This window comes from Colias eurytheme, chromosome 13 (genome assembly GCF_061535395.1).
Source record: "Colias eurytheme isolate Ceu_HAF_F1 chromosome 13, ilColEury1 Martin Lab GWU primary, whole genome shotgun sequence".
Classification (NCBI taxonomy): Eukaryota; Metazoa; Arthropoda; class Insecta; order Lepidoptera; family Pieridae; genus Colias; species Colias eurytheme.
Genome location: NC_142992.1, coordinates 8,710,116 through 8,731,128, shown reverse-complemented (window position 1 = coordinate 8,731,128; position 21,013 = coordinate 8,710,116). Strand labels below are relative to the sequence as shown.

Sequence of the window (21,013 nt, the reverse complement as noted above, 5' to 3'; positions counted from 1 at the left end):
AATCTTTAAATGTTATTTTTTATCCGAGTGAAGCCGGGACAGGTGGATAATATTTTAGTGTATTTTGCACTTATAAATTGCTTGCTTATATTTTAAGGAAATGAAAACTTTTCGGAAGTTCGTCTGTTCGTGCAACTTTTACTTTTTTTAAAGATGAGCTAAAAATATACAAGGATATTTTTAAAGGTCTTTAAAGTGACATACTAACTTAAAAATTTCACGAAACTTTTTTATTACACGCGCTTCTAAAATCATAAAATTGTATGGCGAGTTTTTACGACTTCCAAAATATATGGGTCGAACACAGTAATGGCACGGGTAATGGTGCAACACAAGATCCTTTATGAAGTTAGCATGAACTAAGAATACCTAGTACCTAATATAAATTATCACTAGTAACTAGTTAGTACCTACATTTTTATGAAAGTCTTTACTTCAATATAAATAATGAGAATATTCCATATGATACCACTAATACCTTCTTAATATAGTGAGTTATTGATTCGTGACTCGATAATTTTATTTTTAAAAACTAATGATTAACGTTAATTTGGTTGTGTATAGCAGATTAGCTGTGCCCCGCGGTTTTTCCCGCAGTGCTTCGCACCTGTTGGTCTTAGCGTGACGATATATTATTATAGCCTTCCTAGATAAATGGGCTATTTAACACCGAAATAATTTTTCAAATGGGACCAGTAGTTCCTGAGATTAGCGCGTTCAAATAAACAAAGTAACAAACACATTGGTCCGGGAGCCAGCAGCAGATTTTATGACCAAGTTCCTCTCAAGCGGTAATTAGTAAAATGCATCAAAGTATAGTATTATGAAGCCTCGTGAACGTCAGCTGGAGCTCGGTTGGGGGGAAGAACGGTTGTAGCCTCCCGTATCAGCTGACGGTTTTTCCACCAAGATACAGCCAGCTGACATATATATTTATCCACAGTTACATATAAGCTATCATCAGGTAAATTTTTGTTTGAGAGGAAATAACGGAAAATAATTTTTTCTTTAAATTTAACTTACATGTTCGAGACACCAGCTGACGTATAATACACCATGTTGTAACCAGCTGACTATTTTTTTTCGTTGAGATATTGGGTTAGCTACAATTTGACAATTTTTTAGCTGAGAGGAAATGAATGAATGAATGTATTTTTTTTCCTATGTGCGTGGGAGGCTACAACCGCTCACCCCCCCAACCGAGCGCCAGCTGACGTTCACGAGGCTTTATAATACTATACTCTCATGCGTCTGACGAATTATCTCTTGAGAGGAAATAGTTAACCAAATTTGCACCTGGCTCCCTAACCAATATAATGCGGAGATAATGCGGAGACAAAGAATAATAATCATTATATCTACATTCTACACGTCATTATTACTTCTTTATATTATTATTTTCAACGACTTTGTATGGATATTATCTTACGCATTCGTAGATGTAAGATGGTAAATATGCCATTGCATATTTACATCTTAGACCACATATTACCAGCTTAACATGAGGCGAGACTGTGGTCAAGCGCTTAACCTTATCCACAACAAAAAAATAAATAAAAAAATAAGAGGTAGTAGGTAGGTAGATTTGGAGGTTTTGAACTGACTGAAACGAAATGAAAAGGTTCGATAATAAAGTATTTAGCCAAGTTCTTATTCTTTTACCATTTTTGCGTATTTCTCTAGTCTCTACATAATAAAAATATCAACAAACATTATCTGAATTATTATTATAGATATAGCTCTAACACAGATGTGTGAGCTCTACAAAGTAAGTAATCATTAGGTTATAATCGAATAGCAGTGTTTGGTAGAGGCGGCAGGTAAAGGACTAAACAATTGAAACATTGTAGGTACTGTTTAATTTTACCATCGGTAAATTTACATGCATAATGTCTGATTTTGCTCCGAGTCAGGGCGTCAAGAGTGAATTCACGTTTCCACTACTGACAATTATTATAAAATATATTCTAACATTCTTTAGTTATGAATGGGTAATATTTGTACGCAGATTAGAAAATTAGTATAGTAAGTATGGTTTGGTATTTGGATGGCTCTAGCCAATAGCCTGTTGTAATTTTAAATAATTACAAATGACGACACCCTAATACTGTTTATGTTGTCGAGAATTGTAAAAATATTTTTAGAGTATAATTAATTCATTATATGCTAGAATTTATTATTTAATAAGGCTAAGTTAAAATACAGTTAGGACTTTATCTATATTAGACTATTTTTTTTACAACATTATTTCTATTATTTAACGCTCGTCGGTTTATAAAATTGAAATAAAAAAATATAAATAAAGAAATAAAAAAGTTGATCGAATTTAAACTTTAAAGGTACCGTGCCAAAAGCTCAATTAACGTTTATCCTTGCTATAGCGTAGTCAAGTAAATACCACTTTTGCATGCACCACTTACTTATGAAATTTGAGAACTTAAACGAACGGACGTCCTAAAAAATACGAGACATCTGGTTACCCTATTCCGGAAGCACCCATATGCACGCATATTTAATTCGCTAATGCGAAATTTAAGGAAACCGTAACTGATATTGTGAACTATTAATATTTATAATTATTTATTTATTACAATCATAATTATTTATTACTTAGAAAGAAATTACTATCTTAAAATGCAACGGTTATTTTTTGTGGTAGAGCAAAATAGCTAAAATACATTTATTTAGTATAAAATAAAAAACGCTATAGTTATAAGTCATACCATTAATTACATACATATTATTTTATTACTTAAAAGTTTCGATAACTTATCAATCTTAAGCCAAAAGTCACAAAACTCATCAAAATGCACAAAATAGTAAAACTAGTAGCTTTGTCCTATTTAAACAATGATGATTTATTGCTCAAACATTTACTCCTAAGAACTTAGTAATTTCTTTATCTCACTGTCCTTTATTTTTTTACCGCACTCATTGTTTTTCCGATCACTAACAATACCAACAATAGAGAACGTGCTTTTCTATGCGCGTACGCTCTACAAAGCTACGAATTTTAGCATTTGCATATTAAGAAAAAAGCTTATAAAGTACTTGTGATTTAAATATAGCCTTTAAGTTAAGGCGGTAAGGTATAAAGTTTCCTCACGCAGGCGTATTGTTAAGTTGGTAGAAGGCACGTTTCGGTGCGGTGCACATGGAGTCGGCAGTCGCGAGCCCATTGAGTGTGGTTCCGGTGGGGTCGATCACCAGTGAGTGCGTGCCTTTACGCCGCTATTTTAAACTTACTCGCGTGCTTACCGAACGCGTTACGCGCCAAAAATTATTCTATATTCAAATTTCGAGAATAGACAAAAAAGTTTGTTTATTTTTTTTATTGTGAAAGTGTTAATGGACGAAAGATGAAAGAAAAATTAACAGAAAAACAACGATATCAAGTGGTAATTAAGTAAACAAAACCTGCGTTCAGAAATAATTAGAGCATTTTGTGAAATGTTGTGAAGTTAGGATACGTTACGACAATGAAGAATATTAACAGTAACTGTTTTGTGCGAGTTTTTCTATTTTTTATGAGTGCAATTAGTGTTGGTAAGTGTGTTTTTTTTCGTAATTTATTCATATGACTCTTATGAAATTACCGTTTACAGTTTTTGTGGTAGAGCATAATAATTTAAAAATGTAACTAGATTTAAGTAAATTATTCTTTGCAGATATTTTTATTTTAATTAAGTTTAAAAGTTTTAGTATTATTAAGAATTATGTTTAAATTAAAATTGAAATATTTTTTAGGTTCTTCGCGTGCAAATCACGCTTTTATTTTTTACAGTATATTTTTACCATCTGTATGCAAAGGCCATAAAAATAAAATATATTCTATTTTCCATAAATTTTAATTCTGCCATAAATTATTTAAGATAAAAATAAGTAACTAGGTACATTCTTTACTATGTTATAATATTTTTTACTCTTTTGAATTAATTTTCATACAGTAAAAATAAAATTCATTTCGTAACTAAATAATAAATCACCGAGCAAACGATTCCAATTTCAAAACTCGACTAATTTCTCAACAATACTAATCAGCTTCCTTCTAGTAAATTCATCTCCATTCTAAATTGCGTAAATTCATTGTAATTCATTTAAAATCGTCTAAAATATGCAATTACTACGCTGTATGGTCAAGCGGGGCGAATTCGGTCGGCTATTGTTTAGAATTTGATACAATCACAAATAAATCAGTTCTGATAATACTTTCAACAATTTACTGTTATTTTTCGGTGGGAAATTCGTATCTGTAAAATTTTTAATCTATATTGTATTGCTATTTTAAAATATAGAAGGGGATGTAGAGTTCATGAAAGCCGGTTGGAAATAATTACAAATATTATTTATTACGTACATATCTTGTTTATTTATTTACTAGCCTCCGCCTGCGGCTTTGCCCACTTTGTCTAATATTTAATAAGATATATACTACAACCTTTCTCTAGCGTGATTGACGCTATTTATTAAAAAAATCGCATCAAAATCGGTTGCGTATTTTTAAAGATTTAAGCATACATAGGGACATAGAGACAGAGGAAGGAGGACTTTTTTTGCATCTAAAACAAATGAAAATAATTTCTTGATGCTTATTAATATTAAAGATAACATCCTGTAATCTATAGTAACGTCAATAAAATAGAATGTATTATGAGATGAATAGGTCAATATATAAGAGGACCTCTCTTTGATTTACAGGAAGCTTAAAATTACAGAAACATTGTTATAACTATTCTTTAAATATACCAATTATTCTAAGAGTTAAAAAACATAGATTAGAACATCGGTATCTATCTACTAATATTCCTATTTTTAGTATGAAGGTATATTTGAAACAAGACCCTCGAAAAGTTTTTGAATTACGTCATGACATTGCCTCTACCAAATCAATCTAAATACCACTAAAAGAAACGGCGTGAAATTCATGCTTTTTAATATGAAAACTTTCATGTAGGTATTATTTTCCATGTAATTGCTACCACATACAAATATCTACAACTTTTGTCGTGGTTTGGGATAATTCCGTTTGACGCAGTCGAAGTTTAACAAACTTGTGTTTCGCCTAATAAACTCAAAACACATTTGAACTTATATCTAGACTCAAACTTTATGTTGGCAATGCGGAAGACATGTTTAATTTTTAGTTTTAAATAAACTAGACTTTTTTTAATAAAGTATTAGGTATTATTTCATTTATTAACTGAGTGACACGCATGGATAAATATAAAATATGAGAATGATGTATAATAACATAATATATAATAACTAACAAGTAAGTGTTACTCATTCCACACGTAATAAAAAACAATTTATTATCTTAATATAAAAATTTCTCTCTCCGAAGTTAACTTACATTTTTCTATTTAAATTCATTAGTATTATATAAGTAACCATAATTATACGCATGTATGTATCGAAAACACGGAAGGCACGTGCCAACAAGTTTTTCTATTATCAGATCTATACCTCACTTCACAAGTTTTTCTCAAGACGACTTTCAACGGATGAGAGTGGAAATCTTTTACCTGATCGAACATTTAGGTGTAAAACACTTTCGCCATTAAAGTGCTCATGTAGGGTGTAAATTACAAGTATTTCTGAACAGTTGATTGATTGACTTTTTTCGTAATGGGTATCGCCAGTTTGCTAATATCTGAAGACTTTAACTGATACTTTTTGATGGAGAAACTTTTTTAAAGTTGCATAGAGTTTAGTTTTATAATACAGGGAAACTATCCAAGTGACGAAAGATACATAATGGAAATAGTAATTTTCGATGGACGATTAAAAAATACTTGTCGGCATGATGGAAGAGAATATTCGTATGAAAATGAAAAAGCTACATATTACAATAGGTAAATGTTTATTTTACCATATATTTTTTTATGAATTACTAGCAAACCCGGCGAACTCCGTTTCGCCACCACATTTCATTTTTTCCCGCTTTTCTGTTGAATTTTCTTTGCTATAAACCTCACGGAGACCGAGACCTTTCCAACGAATGCAAAACGGTGGAAATCGGTTCGTGCGTTCTGGAGTTATAGCGTCAGGCAGAAAAACCCGACTTATTTTTATATAGTAGAATAACCTTAAATTTGGGCTTATTTACTTTTGCCTATTTAAGAAAGAAAGTGTTCAGGGAAATTAGTTCATTATATAATATTATAATGAATTATAAGGCTTCTCTCCAATGAAGAATGAGTTAATAGTAATTCAAAGCGGAATTGCGGTTATTGACTTGTGCTCTCCCTTACGGCAGTGGTGCGGAACCATTTGAAAACTTTTATCTGCATAATACTGATGCTATCCGATACTAAATTAATGTTTTAATTTAATTTATTGGGTATTTTACTTGATAAGAAGTGTCAAAGTTGAACCATTTACAAGCATTATTACGCGATTTATCTATTTAATATAATATTTAATAAGCTCTAATTTCCGCAGAGAAATACTGAAAACAGGCTCGTCACGCCTTTAAAAACTACTCTGTGTATAATCAAGTTTATATAATAATATATAATATTTGATTGTACTTGTTATTAATACAATTCACTCGTTTTTGTATTAGCTTAAAATATAAATTTACACAGAACTTTAAAATGATTGCATTACAGAACTACGTACCTATTGAAAATCTTTCATACGAAATGAATAATATAGTGCAGAATTCGACAAAGTTGTTTCGTTCTCTAGATTTGACCAACGCTTCGACTTGATTCCAGTCAAACTTTGTTACTAGTTCTGTGCTACAATAAATGTCTGAGTTTTGAGATACTATTAAATCGTAAATCCACTTATAAAACTCAAATATTCACTGTGCAACCAAAAACTAATAATTCCACGAAGGTACTACGTAATAATTAATAAACTACCTATTTATTTATTAAAAATTTAAAATAAGTACACCTAAGTCTGTGGCATTGATTTCGCGTATCGGCATGATTCATTGTAACTATTGGGCTATTATAATAATTTTAATACTCGATTGCAGGTGTACTTATTTTTGGATATCTTCAAAGCGCTGTCATATCGCAATACTCTATAATAAGTATGTACTCTTTATAGATTAAAATAGTTGGAATCTAGTTCATTTCAAATGGGATTATAGTTTCAGAATTAAAATACTTCACAAAGGATTTAAAGCACGATAAAATCATTATTAATCCGACATTAATGCATTTTACCGCGGGTTCGCATACGTGAGATTTCAGTGTTTTCTAGAAATTATGATATTGAATTTATTTTTCCTTTTCAATTTGAAATGAAATATATTGCAATTGTAGGGATTCGATAAGCCGTTTCCCCGAAAGAGGAATATTTTTTTTGCAATTTAAAATATCAATTCGCATTTACTTTACTATACATAAAATTATAATATTTGTAGGTTTAAACAGTATTAATTATTTAGTAAATATTAACTATTAATTGGTGTTTCATTAAATGGATAATGGAAGTAAAATTTAAAAGAATTCTTTATAAAATTAACTAAGTATTAATTATTTATTTTATTGAGAATGAATTACGCTTTTACTGAATGAAAATTTGGTAGAGAATAACAGAATCTATTTTTCGTCATTAGAGTTCACATTATTTATAAAAAGTGTAGGTATTATAATTTTGAAAGAGTTAATTGTATGAATCTAGCTCTATAGTTTATGAGAAATTAATTACTTATACTACCTACCTAGTTCACAAAAAAGATTCGACATTAAATGCCATTCCACACTAGACATCATGGTTTGATTTGTTCGAAAAAAAAAACATTAGTTACCTACCATAGTTTACAGAGTTTATGAAAAATTAAATGTAATTCAAAATTTAAAATAACAAAACATGGCTTGCCCGCTGTTCTATAAAAAATTACCATAAACATTACCATAGACAATAGAGTTTAGAAAAAAAACAGTTCACTACAAGATCCGCCCGTGAGAATCTCAAGATGGTTCAATAGATCAAGGATGAGAGTAAAAGTCAAGGCTTGATAACGGTGCATTAGCGTAATCGTGTTCTCAACTATTTAATTGTGTAAGCTTGTTTGTGAATTATCGTTTAATTGGTAAACGGTTTTTCGTGTGCGTGGAAATGTTTAATAACTATGTTGGTTTTTATTAGGTAATGTTAAACGTAAAATGGTTTTTAGATTTGAATGTTAGGTGTTAAATTAATTTGTCTTCTATTTTGAAGAAGCAGTTTTTAATTTTAATCAGATGTTGAATAAAAGGTTACTTATAGTGTAACTAGGCAATGTATGGAGGTATAGACTAAAATAATATCATATAATATATTATGTACCTATAGAATATAAGTTATGCCTCTAGGTACATTTTCACACCAGGATATTTCTTTGACTTCATCAAGTTAATTAATTCACACTAATATTACTCAACAACAAAGGAAAAAGTAAATCTGTCGGGCCCTTAATTCGATTGTGTCCAAAATTTCTTGGAGGAATTATTTTACTTCAATCATGAGTACAATATAATACTAGTTTAGTATTATGTTATCTGTAGATTCTATTAGTATTTTATGAGTAAAATCCTCACGTAAACTCGCGAACAAAAAAAAATATTTCTGAATAAACTATGAAATATTATTCACTAGTAGGTATAGATTCGTATCGAAATAATAAATCAATTCGTATACCATCTGTTGTGAACTCGATGTGTGAAGAGTTATTGTATGAAATATTTTACAGTAGATATGTTTGATAGAGGCGTTTCAATTTTGTACTTTGTTGAGTAAAACGCATGCTACGTATTGGTTTATCTGTATGTTCTTTTTTCAGGATTGTTTACACTTTTTAGTTTAAGTTTAAGTACATAACGGGAAATTTTGAAATCAATCTCACAGATTTAGACTTAAAATAAATTTCCTTTAGAAGTATTTTACGTTTTAGTACAAAATAACATCATAATATAAATCTCTAGTCTGTACCTATATAGTAATTTCTATAATATTATGTAATGGGTTTTAATTTTTGTATTTGTATGAACCAAAAAGGCTGCTCCAATTCTCCAGAGATAATTCAAGCAATAAATACAACTCACTAGAGATATTTCAAACAATAAATACTAATCATAGTCTCATAATCAATTTAAGAAAGAAATAAATCAACGGCCAATGCTCCTTACTTTAGGCTATACAGTATACTAAGTATTAAAACAAAGAAATATAATATATTTTCTTATGATAATAAAGAGACCTAAAATAGATAATAAAGCCTTACTTACATAACATTATTATACAAACTTCATCCATTTTTTATTATACACCGATTGTTTCATTTCATTTATTGAGAGCTGCAGAAGTGTCCTCGAAATTGTAAGTATCGTATGAAATGAGTTGATCGATTGACAATAACAGAAGGTAATATTGAATATTATAGCAGCTTTTTTGCTTCAGGTAATTCTGAAGTATTCGAATGTTCCATATACTAGTGATATTATATTGTAAAGTTTTCCCTGTACAATCAGATTACAATATATTGTATGTAATAGTAAGTTTATTGAAAAATATAAATGTTAGAGCAGGTATCATAATTTAGACATTTACACGGTATTTTTAAAATGTATAAAATGTTTGTTATTACAATATTACTTACAAGCCTTAATTTATTTGATATTAAATAATAAGGAATAACTATAATCTGCTTTAAATTAACATAAATTTAATCCTATAGCGCAGATTCACCATTTAGCAAAAGCTAAATAAGATATAATTTATACATGAACACCAGCGCAGCGCCATGATTGCTTTTTAAAAGCGACAATTAAGAGCGCGATCTGAGTATTAAAAATCTCATACCAGTTATAAGTTCCATTACCCTCTGTAATAAATGTCATAATATTTTCATAAAAGACATTATATTAACACAATGCTGCACCCTTATAACAATAAATCCTAATCTTACATTAAGGGACCATGCAATTTAGTGATGACAGAAAAATTATATTGGGGAGACTCCCAATTTGTTCGTTCATTCGATGGAGGGAGAAGAGATTGCATTTTATGAAAAGATTTCATATTATATATAAAAAATTTGTTCGGTATTTTTATGGGATGTGTCTCAGACAACAATCAGTTGTTTAAAGATTCATCAAATAATAGCTTCCAATTTGTAGAGCGAGTTCTTAGCTAGTTTTACTCTATGAAGACTTCATTGTTTTTCTTCGTAAAGTAGACTGAATTTATTTTAATTAGTTGCGTTTCATATGTGTCCGGAACAGGCAGACCGAATAAAGCTTGAATAATTAGGATAAGTACCATGAAATTCATTTAATTCATGTTAAATTATAGACTCAAACTGTCCTAAAACGTTATCTTTCTTAAACTGTAATCTACCTACATTATCCTCTTTATATGTATCTTTTAAAAATTCTGATGAGTAAATTATACGAATGATATTAGAGTTATTTTTTCATAAAACTTTCTAAACTTTTTCATTAAAAAATAGTATTATAAACATAAGTGCAGCTGGCTATATTCTAACTTTTCTTACAAGACTGTGAAAACCCAATAACTTTTGAGGTTTGGCAACACATCCGAGTTTAGATAAGGACATTGTGTATCGCTTTCTATAGCATCTGCTTCTATAGCAAGAATAGCAACAAAATGTGCAGTTTTATGAGAAATTTGTGAGGTACTTTTACCTATGAATAATTTATAAGAAAGTGTAGATTACACATGCCTTTTAAGTAAAAGTTGTAATAAATTATAGTTTTGCATTTTTAACATGAAAATAATTGCTATGTAAAATTACAATTTTGTCGGCGCAGTAGCTTTTAAAAAAGTGTTAATGAAATTTAAACTGTACCCATACCTATCAAGAATGCAATAAACCAACCATCCCTATACTTACTACACAGCACTGAAACAAATCCTTTGTCCCAGAATTATTTTTATACAATTCATTACCTTCTCATTAACTCAATTTGTTAACGATCTTATATCTAGATTCAAACCTCATCAAAGGACGCTGCTTGACCCGTTCAGCCTGATTTATTATCTTAACGAACGTGGCACGTACCACGGGCTCTAATAAAGATATATGATATAAAATTTTACGTTTAAAATTGCTTCTAATGAGTTATTATATCATGAGCGTTAACAGTGATATAAGGGTATTGGAGGCTTAAAATATTTTCAACGTGTAAAAATTTATAAAGAAAATTTAAAATGGTGGCCCAGTAGAGACTATGCACCAGTGCAAAAGGTATTACACTTAGAATAGGAAGCATTACACGCTTAAACAGATAAATAGATTAATGATTATGTGATGTATCTGTACTGTACCTAAATCTTTTTTCTACATCCAGTTCTGTCAGTAGCTTTCGTTCGTTCAGACTTCTACGACTAGTAGACTACGTTGATTACCGTTTTCGGAGGCAAATAATTGATAATGAGCGTTCTAAAATTATTGTACTTTCCCTACATAAATACCTACCTTTAAAATCGATAAAGGTGAATAAATAAAAGGAAGTCAATATTTAGGCTTCGTCATACTGATATGATACATTTGTATAAGATAGTTCTACAAACACATTACAAGAAATACCCTTATCTATTTTCGATAAACGTTTGAGGGGTCTTAAAAAGCCATTATCAGCTTGCCCTGGGGCTTACCTTAGTGACGTAATTCGCAAAAAAGTGATGACAAATCCATTTGTAAGGACTAATATTATGTAAGTCGTTTACTGATACACTTCTTTTTTGTATAAGAGTGTGATATGGACTAACAAAAGAATCAATGAACATAATTTATCAATGCGGCCTTTTTCTTTAGGTATGCACTATGCAGTAATATAAGATAGAGGCAAATTCTAGTTTAAATTTTTGAATAATGTAAATTTTAGTTTTTTTGTAATACCTAATTGTTAAGGTGCACTGTATATTTGTATAATGTAAGTAAATAAATTATAAATCTGTGCATGAGTAGTCAATAAAATATTTTATGTTTCCACGAGGATAAAGCCGCGTAAGAGCTAGAGAATATTTACAAAATAAGACGATATAAAGAGACGCGACGATTGCTCTTAATTTTAATGGAATAGCCGTTTAACTTTGTTTTGCTCCTTTTGGAAAGATTGTTAAACATTTACATATTTACTCATATTTTTTGTGAATTATAATAAACTTAAATATTCTGTACGTACCTACTTGTAATTCAAGACATATTACAATACCTAATACACAAAATTAATAAAGAAAGAAAACATTTTATAAAACTTCAACAAAACTTCTTCTAGTCAAATGTATGTGACAATATTAATGTAATTTAAATATAATAATGTATTGCAATACCTGCATAAGGTTTCTAAACTGTAAAATGTATTAGTATCTAATATCTATATGCAATAAATTATTTGATTTGATTTGATTAATATACCTAGTTAATTATAGGTACTTAGTATTAAAGTTAATTAAGGTCAAATTATCAAATCAATAATATAACCAAAAAGGAATACCCATAAAAATTTACATCAGAATTATTGACGCTTGACTGCTCAATTTATGTCCCTTCAACTCATATCCTTTGGATATTTTTTTGTCAAACTTCATGCCTTTTACGAATAGTCCTTTTTTAGTCGCTACCGGCTCAGCAAATGTTTACTCAGTCCCAACAAGATTACTAAGATGTTTGAGGTAAACACTTGAACAGGGCAATTTTTAAAACGTCTGGTTTTGCAGTCATACAGTTGAAATTCAAAATAATAGAAAGTATGGGCATATTGGGCAACATACGTAAGTAAGGTTTTAATGTATAAAAATATTTCATAAGAGATTGCTTTCAAATACATATTTTTTATCTCGATACGTTCTAGTTTATTATTGCAGTTATTAATTATGTTGTATAGCATTTTAAACTGATATAACTAGATTCTTTTTAAAATAAAAGAATTCTTAGCAATCTACAACACAACGTGAGGTCGTGCATCGTTGCGCCCGCGCCGACAAACGGAAATCGATATTTTTATGTCGGTAACACCTACACAATAAAAATGGAGTCTACTGTCTAGCACATGTATATTTCATTTAGAAAATAGGTTATGACGTGTCTTTGAATGTTCAAAGTAATTATATCTTATGATTATGAGAACGACGTAACATTGAAGTAGGTAATGAGCACGACCTTAAAACATAATACTTATGTGAAAGGAATTTTAACCCAATGCTGAGAGAAATTATTCTAACAATAAGTAAATACAGAATTAATTGTTTTACTACAACAAAGCACATATACCGTGTTATAAAAATTGAACGTTAGTATTTTACGGAAAACAGCGTGAATTATTAATCGAGAGTTTACAATTTATATTAAAACAAGCGGTGGAAACAAATAAAAAATTGTTTCAAACCGTGTTCTAGTTCGAAACTTTTATAACAATCAATAATTCAATAAACTAAAGGCCCAGCTTTAAAATGTACATTTTTTCCGCTCATATCGCATTCCTCTTTGATCCGGAATAGTTTATCAAAGGTATATCATGGGCTATAATTTGTAGTGGCCTGTAATTATTGAAGGCGTTCGCCGAAGGGTCTGGGCTCTCTGGGTGTGCGCAAACAATTATCGTCCGCCCCCACGTGTTCCCACGGGATGTACCACATGAGTTCGCGCCTAGCGTTTAGCGCCTTGAGTGAACGATGATCTGTGATTTGAACGATATGTAAAATTCCATTTTTAAATTTTGAACTATTTAACATGACAGTTAAAACATGTACAAAAATGTATTATCTGTAAAAAAATATTGTGAAATAATATTATAATCTTATTATAATATTCAAACATTTTATTTACCATTTTAATGAAAAGGATAAAATATTTTTGATATTACAATTTTGTAAAGCTCGGGGATAAATCCTTTTCAAATCAAAGGATTTAGATTGTCACCGACGATAAAGCTGTAATTTTTAAATATAATATTTTATTTAGCTTTCTATAAACATAGAATTTGACACCTACTAAATATTGTACAAGCATGGGCAATGAGTATTGAATGTATTAGATGGGCCTCTCACGAACTTTAATGTAATATAACCTTTCGAGCTCTAGTACCAAAATATAATACGATCACAAACCTAGGATATTGTTTCGCGGTCACTATTACTTTATCATCCTTTCACCGTTCCGTTCTTTATCCATTGCCGCTTTACTTTGACTGCATTTCTTCGTCTTCACGTCTAGCAAGCAATGTTTCTTGTGAATGCTCGTAGGGTCGTTCGGTGTCGTCTTACATCACGTGGTAGAAGGTTTTGTTTGCTCAGAGCGTGGGAAACAGCGACCTGCATGAGCGTGACATCGAGTACTTTTTGTAGTGATTTTTTTATTTTATATCGGTAATAGATGCACTCCGTGATCATGACAATGCAATATTTGAAGTTTTCGTACAAGTTCTTGTTGTTATTTGGCGTTTTTGTTTGAATTCCTTGAAACTATATGGACGTTAAAATATTGATAGTAAATGAACTGTGAAGGATGTTTGTTTATCTAAGAATGTATCTTATGTTATTAATGAACCCCGTCATGCCGATGATGTTACATTATTTGCTAATGTTAACCGTAAAAAATTGATGGGTCTTTACGATACCTTGGAATATTAACTTTAAATGTTTGGTTTAACTGTTCAATAGACATTTACTATAGGAATCCCGTAGCTTCCTTCGCCTGGTACATACCTGGGTAATCCGATCAGCTATTTTTTGCGTTGAAGAGTAACAAACATCCTCATTCACATGGATGGATGTATCCAATAATACCAGGATGTATTCTCGTCAATGCCGTGTTGAGCAACATGACTCAGTGATTATTATATATATTAAAACAATAATCTTTATCTATACTAATCGAATAACATCACAAATAGCTACACCAAAAGTATATCATTAGGTTTTTGTTGATTTTTTTGTTACGGCATAAAGCCTGTAATTTGTGACCACGTCTTATGGTTCCTCAGGCTGGCTGTACTTATATAGTTATTTTCCCCCAGGCAGTGTTGGAATAATTTCTGAGGGCGGGACAAATGCAGTTCTTCAGTGCTCTTCAAGTAAAACGAAACGCCTTGATGTTTGCTTTCTACTTGACTTCTGCTAGACATCAAGGAATTTCGATTGTAACTTTGAGCTCCGAGATTTTAACAAGAAATACCTAGTTTGGTTATTCAACTCGGGTTGTGTTTGGGTTGTCATTTAGTTTAATATTTTCTTAAATTCACTGTTTCAGTATGGTTCTATTAAAGAAAATAAATTATTTTATAACAATGTTACAATAAATTTTTCCAATAGGTTCCAATAGGTTATTTCTTTTAATTTTTAATTTTCCATATTGAATTTGGTATTTTCTATTAAAAAAATTATAACTTTGTGTAGGTATATTATTTATATATCATGCTATTGCTATGTTGGTGATTACAATCTTTATTACTCTCTGAGATTCATTTAAACCAATAATAAAAATCTTCATCTCTACCTATATAGTATATTTAAAGTCACATAACACATTATAATTATTATATTTTCTAGGTAGCATTCCAACAGTTGAAACAACAACAAGACTGTTGTTGAAAATTGGTTAGTTTTTATTATGTGACGGATAGGCGGGATCCTGTTACACTTTTTATGTTATAGCTTGTGTTATAGAGTCGGATGACATCTGCGTCACCTGATGGCAGGCATCACACGACACGTAGGTGATTATTATACAATAGAGTGGTGACGTTTTTATTAGATTGGATGTAGGATGATTGTGACGATATATTAATAGGAAGGGAGGAAATAACAATATTTTAATATGAATTTTTTGTCATTTCTATCCTTAGTTAAGGCAAGAGCATTTTTATTGCTCTAATCTATAAAGTATTCTTTGTAAACAAAACGAAATAAATAAACTTCTAAAAACACCACATACTTAAACGAAAATCTGTATTATTTACAAATAACCCTGTAATACTCATAAATAAATATTTGATAAATCGATATAGTCACAAATGTGTCTTTGTTTGTCAGAATATACACGTATTGTAGCTCACAATAGCATAACTATTATAGATGTGTGAAGTATAACAGTTGTCAGGTACATGTGGAATGTATTATGTAGTTATTAATTGATGCATGAATAACAATATATACTGTATATGTATTGAAGCAATTTATAATACCCAGCTGTATAATTTATACGACAGTAACCGTTATAGGTTTTAAATTTATTGAATACTAGGTTTCCGCCCGCGGCTTCGCTCGCGCAGTCAAAGAAAAACCCGCATAGTTCCCGTTCCCGTGGGATTTCCGGGATTGCGTCATTTTTCTGGGATAAAAAGTAGCCTATGTCCTTTCTCGGGTATCAAAATATCTCCATACCAAATTTCATGAAAATTTGTTCAGTAGTTTAGGCGTGATTGAGTAACAGACAGACAGACAGAGTTACTTTCGCATTTATAATATTATACTAGTATGGATTATCTTTTTGGTGAAAATGTTTGTGCTATAGGTACGGAGTACCTACATTGAAATTATGAATGATATTATGTATAAATATATTTTATGAAACAATATGGAAGTATGTATAGTGATTGACCGATTTATCTGCATAAATAGAGAGCTTTTTTAAGCTCTTGAAATAAACACATTATGCAGTGTTTCAAAATTAGAAAAAAAAGATCTTGTATCAATTTCATTAGTCAACTTAAATTGCATTATGTAATTTTTTCGATTTTATCACTATACCGTTCGTTAAGTGAAATTTCGAAGATTTTATGGTAAAAATAAATATCCCGAAATATCGTATGTCTCGTTCTCTAGAGACATTTATATGACAACTGTCAGCATAATATTAGCATGGATGGCATAATTTATAGTTTGGCTAGGTCAGTTATTTACATGTGTGTACAACAACGTAGACATATTATAAATAGAAATAATACAGCTTCAGTTACATTATTGTATTAAATTTCAGAAGCTACCTTGTTGAAATTAATTGATATATTCATCGTTCTGAGAAATAAATCAACAACTAGATGTCACCTTCAATAAATTACATTCTATTTTTGAATAATTATTATGAAATATTATATTTCACATGCCGCCATATTTGATTTATTGGTAGGTACATATTCGACCAGTACTACTCCTTTCAATATGTATTAATTTAACCACACGTTATTCGATTCATACTAATTTTCCTATGATCTGTGTTTATTTTAATATGTCCCACAACTAGGAGGTCATCACCTCACACAGGAGAAATATAATCACCGAAAGTTACAAAGAACATTAATTAAGAACGTAAGATCGGTAGTTCCTCTAAATTTGACCATCGTTTTTGCATGTCACCGCTTATTGGAGTCGTGTGCACTGGTTTTACAGATTCTTTCCTTACACGAGATCCGCCCGTATTTTTTTTTGGCTATTTGGTATATTCCTTGATTTATGGATTAAGACTTAGTAAAGTAGGTTATTAGCCTTCTGTGTCCTGCCAGGCCAAGACATTATTATTTTTTTCTCGTCTCTACCAGAAATCGAACCCATGGGCCATGACCACTCACGATCTACGCTCACGCGTCAACCACTGTACAGAGGAGACGGTCAGAGACGAGGTCAGAGATGATCAAGAAGACTAATAATAATTATCATTATTTTTTATGATATATTTAAACATATAGAGGGTAACTTGGAGTAACACATAGGATTGGTTTGAACAAATTCAAATTCAAGTTCAAATTCGAACACGAACACGAACACGAACACAAACACAAACACAAACACACGAACAGGAACACACGAACGCGAACACACGACGACGAACACACAAACACGAAAACGAACACGAACACGAACAACGAACAACGAACAACGAACAACGAACAACGAACAACGAACAACGAACAACGAACAACGAACAACGAACAACGAACAACGAACAACGGACAACGAACAACGAACAACGAACAACGAACAGCGAACAACGAACAACGAACAACGAACAACGAACAACGGACAACGGACAACGAACAACGAACAACGAACAACGAACAACGAACAACGAACAACGAACAACGAACAACGAACAACGAATGACGAACAACGAACAACGAACAACGAACAACGAACAACGAACAACGAACAACGAACAACGAACAACGAACAACGAACTAAGAACAATGTGAATGTGAATGTGAATGTGAATATACACATAAACAAACACGAACACGAACACGAACACGAACACGAACACGAACACGAACAACGAACAACGAACAACGAACAACGAACAACGAACACAAACACAAACTCGAATTTTAATTCGAACACAAACACAAACACGAACAACGAACATCGAACAACGAACAACGAACAGCGAACAGCGAACAGCGAACAGCGAACAGCGAACAGCGAACAGCGAACAGCGAACAGCGAACAGCGAACAGCGAACAGCGAACAGCGAACAGCGAACAGCGAACAGCGAACAGCGAACAGCGAACAGCGAACAGCGAACAGCGAACAACGAACAACGAACACCGAACAATGTGAATGTGAATGTGAATGTGAACATACACAAACACAAACCTAACCTAACCTAACCTAACCTAACCTAACCTAACCTAACCTAACCTAACCTAACCTAACCTAACCTAACCTAACCTAACCTAACGAACAACGAACAACGAACAACGAACAACGAACAACGAACCACGAACAACGAACAACGAACAACGAAAATTATTGGCAATGTTTATAATTATCATGTTCATCACTAAATAGTTAAGCTACTGGATTTTAATAAAAATAATTTTTTTTATTAAACTTAAAGAGAGATTTTTCTACTGCCCGCCCACCCCCTAATAACTTTAAAAATAACTAGCCCACGCCGGCGACGCCGCGCCGCGCCGGGTGCTGCACCCGGCGCGCCGCCGCTGGGCTTTTGGACTGCGGCGCGGACCTCTACCCACACAAAAGCACAGACCAAATCACCACACAGCTTATAATAATAAAAGAAAAATACATAAAAACATATTTTAAAAACAAATTTATTTTCTATTCCATCTTATTTATCACATAATTCAAATATCTAATTCTCGAACGTATTATTCGATCGCAAAAATTCCACACAATCCATCAAATATAGACATCTTGGAATGCGTATAAACAAAAGGAATTAAATATATTTTTACATATAATTCGCGTAACTGATACCTTAAATACCTCGCTACTGCTCGCACAGATTCCGTGAAGTTATTTGATAAGTGAGAGCTGCTGATATCACATTACAGCCTCTAGCATAAGATTTTATTCTACATTACGAGCAAATGATATTAGAAACTTTATAAACAATATTTGTACTTACTAGCAAATGGTAATATATGTTTTTTCCTACTCCTTTTAAAGGGGTTGTTAAAGTTTTGTAAGTTATGGATAGTATATTATATAAAAGAATATGAAAAAGTTAAATAATATATAATAAAATGTAATGATAATTGTGGATGCTCGGAAAAATACACGGAAACTTTCTTATACTTTACTCGTTACAATAAGTAAAAATACTACCCGTAGGTATTGGTTACCTGAGAACTGAGAATTTATAGAATTCAAAGTGCAGTCAAATTAAATTGTATTGGATTGTGTGCATGAAATTGATTTTTGCCAAGTCATAACTTCTATCAATAAAACCAAATAAATTTATATTTGCTTATGAAGTATTCAAGCAAATATTTGTTCTGCACATTGAAAATATACAACTTCTCCGCCTCATAAGCCAGATCCTATGAAATAAAACCATCAATACTCCACATAATATTTTCGTATAGCACTCATTATTCACGCCTACTCCATTCTTTTATAAAATACTTCACCAAAATATTTATAAGAGACCCTCTACACCGGTCATCTTATTTCGAGATCATAATAACAATGAGAAGGGCCTTTCATCTTTATTCCGCCCTCGTACATGATTTTGAAAGGCTATAATATAAATACAAGCTGGTGGACCCGTCGCTGTTCGACCAACCTTTCTCAAATAACGTTTTTATATTTTTGTTCAATTTTTTAAGAGGATTAAAAATAAGAGAATCTTGTTATCAAACTTTCTGATTTTATGACGATATTTTCCTTGATTGGAACTTTTTTGATGTGAATAATTTATAAATAAACACTTTTAACTTCGGTTTGCTCTATACCGTAGCTATTTATTTCAAACTAGCTGTGCTCCCGTGCTCTCGTGGCTTCGCTCCTGTTGATCTTAGCGTGATTATAATATTAGCCTTCCTCGATGAATGGGCTATCTAACACTGAAATAATTTTTCAAATCGGACCAGTAGTACCTGAGATTAGCGCGTTCAAACGTTCAAACAAACAAACTTTTCAGGTTTATAATATTAAGTATAGATAATATACATACTATATGTATTTAATGAGACATTCACAATTTAACTTCTATATAGAATAACTTATATAACTCTGAAAAAGAAACGTAAAAGCATCCAGCCATCAGCAATCATATTCCTTTTATATCCAATTGAAGAATTACCTAATTCTTTATTTACAGGAACCTTATCGTTTCAATCATAACTGCTTCTAAGCATGGTACCTGTGACCTGACTTGCATTAGTTTCTCAGAAGTCTGAGCTTGTTACTGAAAGCTATGCATTTTATTGCTCTTTAAATTGTCTGGGCGTTAACTCATTTAGAAATGCAATAACACTATGCTTATTTACCGAGAAAGTTATTGACATGAGCAGAGAAATTATTTTTATGTAGTATTTCAACGCTTTTACGTTTCATGTTTCGAAAAACATATGTTTCTGTAGAGAAATATTAATACATATACCTTTTTTAATGTGGATTAAATCACCCCACAAATTAAATGGATATTTAACAAAATCTCAAATTTAACAGTTGCATAGTTACTTTTCCATAAGTAGGTAATCTATCAATGACCAATAATGGTTTCAATTCCTTTTTTCCGAAGCAGCTAGTTCAACTTTTCTCAAGTTTTGTTATTCAAAGTTTAAGACGCTCAATTTGAATA

General features: G+C 31.3%; 1 protein-coding gene across 2 annotated transcripts in view; it reads left to right on the top strand.

Annotated features, from left to right (window-relative positions):
• The first annotated feature begins 3,174 nt into the window (after window positions 1-3,174).
• The window catches only part of LOC149903586 (kin of IRRE-like protein 3), an 88,196-nt gene continuing 70,357 nt past the window's right edge, over window positions 3,175-21,013 (top strand). For both annotated transcript variants that reach the window (XM_090108382.1, XM_090108381.1), the window contains exon 1: window positions 3,175-3,546. In XM_090108382.1, the coding sequence (XP_089964508.1) occupies window positions 3,480-3,546 (67 nt within the window). In that variant the 5' untranslated portion in view covers window positions 3,175-3,479. The remainder of the gene's footprint in view (window positions 3,547-21,013) is intronic.